Raw genomic sequence first — 3,961 nt, forward strand, 5'->3', positions numbered from 1 at the left:
AGAGCGTTATATGGCGACGGAAAGAGATGGCGGGAGCAAGGGAGTAAGACAGAATGTGCCATTAAATCTCTTTAGAACTCAATTCTTATTCCCAACGCAATTTATACAACAAAATTTCAGACACAGTCGCACACAAATGCAATCCACACATATGCAATTCACACTCACACTCGCTCAGCGACCAAAAAAGCTAAAAATAGAAACTTTAAGATGCACCTGAAATACTCTTACTAATTGAATATATTTTTTTTTTGGGGAGTTTCGTTCACAAATATTATAATTCTTAGAATTTAAATATTTTAAAATTTAAATGCTAGAAACTGGAATGATTAAATTGTTTTAATAATTTTTAAAATTACCATACATTATTATAAATCAAGAAATTATGTTATAATATTTTTTATCTAATTCTATGAGAATAGCTCATACTTTAACTATTATGATAGGGATTTTTCTATAGAGCATATTTTTTAAAGGCAAACAAAAACTGAGTACAGAAATAAAGAAGTAAAAAGCCGAAGAAAGAAGTGAACACGAAAAATTGAAGCGATGCACAACAAAAGCGCCGCCGCTTCTGCATTTTCCTCACCCCGCTCTCTTTCTCCCCACTTTCTCCCCGCTTTCTCCTTGTCCGTACATGTGTGCGCACAAGTGTGAGTGTGACATATGGAGCGGAATAGAAAATAAGCGCACGTCAACTGCATGACACAAACACATAGAAAACACACGACGCGACAAAGCCGAAAAAAATATTAAAAAAAAACACACAGAAACATACAAAGAAGGGAGGGGGGATAAAAGGAAGTGAGGTGCAAAGGATTAGAAGGAGAAATAGGAAGTGAATCCTAGAGGAGAGTGTATAAAAATGGCGTAAAGCCGTGGAACATATTTATTTTTTGGGAACACTCGAAAAGAAAAAGGTATGGAAAATGGTGAGATTTAAAAATGTTCAAAAGAAAAAAAATTATAAAAAATATATTAACATTAAAAATAAATAAAAATATTAAGATTAAGAAAAAATAAATAAAAATAGTGCAAATAAATCAGCCATTATTTATTCTTAAAATAAGAGTGAAGTTCCATACTGCGTATGCGTAATGTCTGCCTGGTATAATATTACTCATACGCAGTGAGGCCAAATAAAGGTCTTGGATTTAAAAGAGGCTAATTATTTTCTTGCAGTGCCCATGCCCACTGGCCATTTCCCTTTACCTTTCTTTTGCATTTCTTTTTCGCCCCTCTGCCTTTTATTTGCCAACTTGTTTCGTACATTATTTTGCTTGCCCAGTTATTATCATTTGTGCGAGAGGCGGCTGTCACCTGAACAAGGATATGGAGAATGCCAGGGACTTGGAGTTGCTTTTCCAGCGCCCCCCCACTCCCTCCCTCTCTCACCAAAATTTCCCCGTCCATCAAATGCCATTTCAGGAAAATGCGGGTCTCTCTGTACATGTGTGTGTGTGTGAGATCCCAGTTGTTGCTTCTGTTTGCCGTCGTCTTGTTTTTGTTTTCATTTTGCTTGGCTGGTTTGTTTGTTTGCTTTGCCGCCTGTCCTCGTTGGCTCGTTGAATCTGCCACAGAACATATCCCCCCTCTTCCCGTCACCATTTTCCATGCCCCGTGCCATTTTCCAGCCCGTTTTCCACCCCCTTGGCGACCATGTCAGGACTTTGCCAACATAGCATACTTCAAGGGGCCAGTCGAAATAGCATTCAACAGGACATGAAGATCCTCGGTCAACGGTCCTCGAAGCACTAACACTCCACTTTGCCACCTTAAGCCGACCAAATAGGCGCCTCGCTATTCGAGATTTGGCGGTTTGTATTTGGTGTGGTAACTTTTACTTCTCGACATTTATTATAAAACTTAACAATATACAGTTAAAAATCATTGCAAATATGTAAGTGACGATAGCTAACAAAAATATTGGTGTATTTATACATATTTTCAGACTCTTCTGCTTGGCTATTTGAAATTTTGTTTTTAAGTTGTCAAAAATCAAAACGCCTACTTCCAGCCTACAAAGTTACAATGAATTTTCTTATATTTGTTTGATTATTCCTATGGGAGCCTTAAGATATAGTGGTCCGATCCGCCTCGCTCTTACATACATATGTACTACCTACAATAAAAAACTGGACCTGGCTAGATGGACTCCGCTATTGGTGCTGATCAGGAATATATATACTTTATGTGGTCGGAAACGCCTCCTTCGCTGCCTTACAAATATCTGACTGAAATTATAATACCCTCTGCAAGGGTATAAAAACAGTTCTTTTTAATTCCTGGTTTCTAGACAACCTAATAAATGATACATGTGCTCTGCCCCCCTTATCAGCAATATGACGAACTTCGGTTTCTTTTCATAATAATTGAGGCTTCGTTGTTGTTCAGACGAACACTACTAAAAATAAAATAGAATACTTTATGAGCTCTGTGCATGTCATGTGACAGTTGTAAATCGATCTAGCGCCATAAACTATGATCTGTAATTTTAAACCTCACAAGGGAGCGGTGCTAGCACTTGTAATCTTTAAGTGCAGGCCACTTGAGCCTTATCGAAAATAATCAGTTGAGATGTTTCTCACACTGCACCAAGGGTTACTGTGCGGGGTCAAATGATAACTCTCCCGCTCAGGCAGACGCGGACTCTGCGTAGGCCACAGATAAGACCGGAATAAGAATTTCATGTTAGTTTCCTAAGCAGGGACTTCGAAAATAAAATTCAGTTTCAATACAGAACTCAACTGAGAAGGTTGTTTTTGTTTCAATAATATACATCCCTTTCAGTTGTTGTTCCCATTATATTTAATTTCTAGTGCGATATCAAACTTCCCTTTGAGTGGTTCTAATTATCCGAAATGTTGAGGCTGGCAATATTTTTCTGCTGCTCCCTTATTGTACTAAATTTGAGGGGATCCTCGGCTCATTCGCAGGAAAATGGAGGGACCGTGTGCATTCTGCATGATGCCCCAACACAATGTGGCGCCTTCTGTTTGTCCGCATTGCACCCGCTGTTTGACGACAACGATAAAATCCTAAACAGGTTGGATGTGATCGAGGAATATGGCAAAAAGGCAATCACAAAAGAAGAGTTCGATGCGAAATTAAAAGCTGTCAATTCCGAAGTACGGAACCAACTTCGGAGTCTTCAGACAACAATGGAAAAACAGCGTACCGAAATGCAGAAAGACTTTGCGGCAAAACTTCAGTCAGGACTTAGAGATATGCAAGACCAGCTAAAAAGAGACGTTTTAAATATTCCCGAGAAGTTCCAGAAAATCGGCACTAGGTACTTTTACATAGAAAATAATACTAAAAAGACATGGGCTGAAGCTGAAATAAAATGTAGACAGATGGGAGGTTATTTAGCGGCGATTCAAAACCAAGATGAACTGAATGCCATCACAGCAAAGCTCAGAAAGGATACTGATTACTGGCTTGGCATTAACGATTCGGCAAGTGAAGGCCAGTATGTATCTGTTGCCTCTGGAAGACGAGCTCCATTTTTAAAGTGGAAGCCCGACGAGCCCAATGATTTCGACGGAGCTGAGGAATGCATTCATCTTTACAACGGAGAAATGAATGACTTATTTTGCAGCAGAGAACATGTATTCCTGTGCCAGGCAGATAACAAAATATAGATCAAGAGAAATTACTTACATCCCGAATTTGTTTAATGCATTGATATTAATGTCCTACCTTAATGATAAGGAATTCTATGATCCAATAAAAAAAACTATGAAAAAAACAAGAGAGAACGCTATAGTCGGTAGCGCATAACTTTTTAATAAATGATCCGATTTGAACAATTAGGATGAGTGTTGGCCCTTTATTTTTAATGAGGTTCCTAAAGCAACAGATTCATTCAAACTATCTCTATCTATCGGGCGTTAGAGTGGGCGTGGCATAACGCAAAACTACGCTGATTGCGAAGCTATGAAATTAAAATCTAAAACGC

General features: G+C 38.6%; 1 protein-coding gene across 1 annotated transcript; it reads left to right on the forward strand.

Annotated features, from left to right (window-relative positions):
* The first annotated feature begins 2,748 nt into the window (after nt 1–2,748).
* LOC108065521 (accessory gland protein Acp29AB-like) lies at nt 2,749–3,664 on the forward strand. The gene has a single exon (XM_017153527.2). It carries the CDS (start codon nt 2,862–2,864, stop codon nt 3,642–3,644), a length of 783 nt encoding a protein of 260 aa, XP_017009016.2. The 5' UTR covers nt 2,749–2,861; the 3' UTR covers nt 3,645–3,664.
* The last annotated feature ends 297 nt before the right edge of the window (nt 3,665–3,961 follow it).

Source organism: Drosophila takahashii, chromosome X (genome assembly GCF_030179915.1).
Source record: "Drosophila takahashii strain IR98-3 E-12201 chromosome X, DtakHiC1v2, whole genome shotgun sequence".
Lineage (NCBI taxonomy): Eukaryota > Metazoa > Arthropoda > Insecta > Diptera > Drosophilidae > Drosophila > Drosophila takahashii.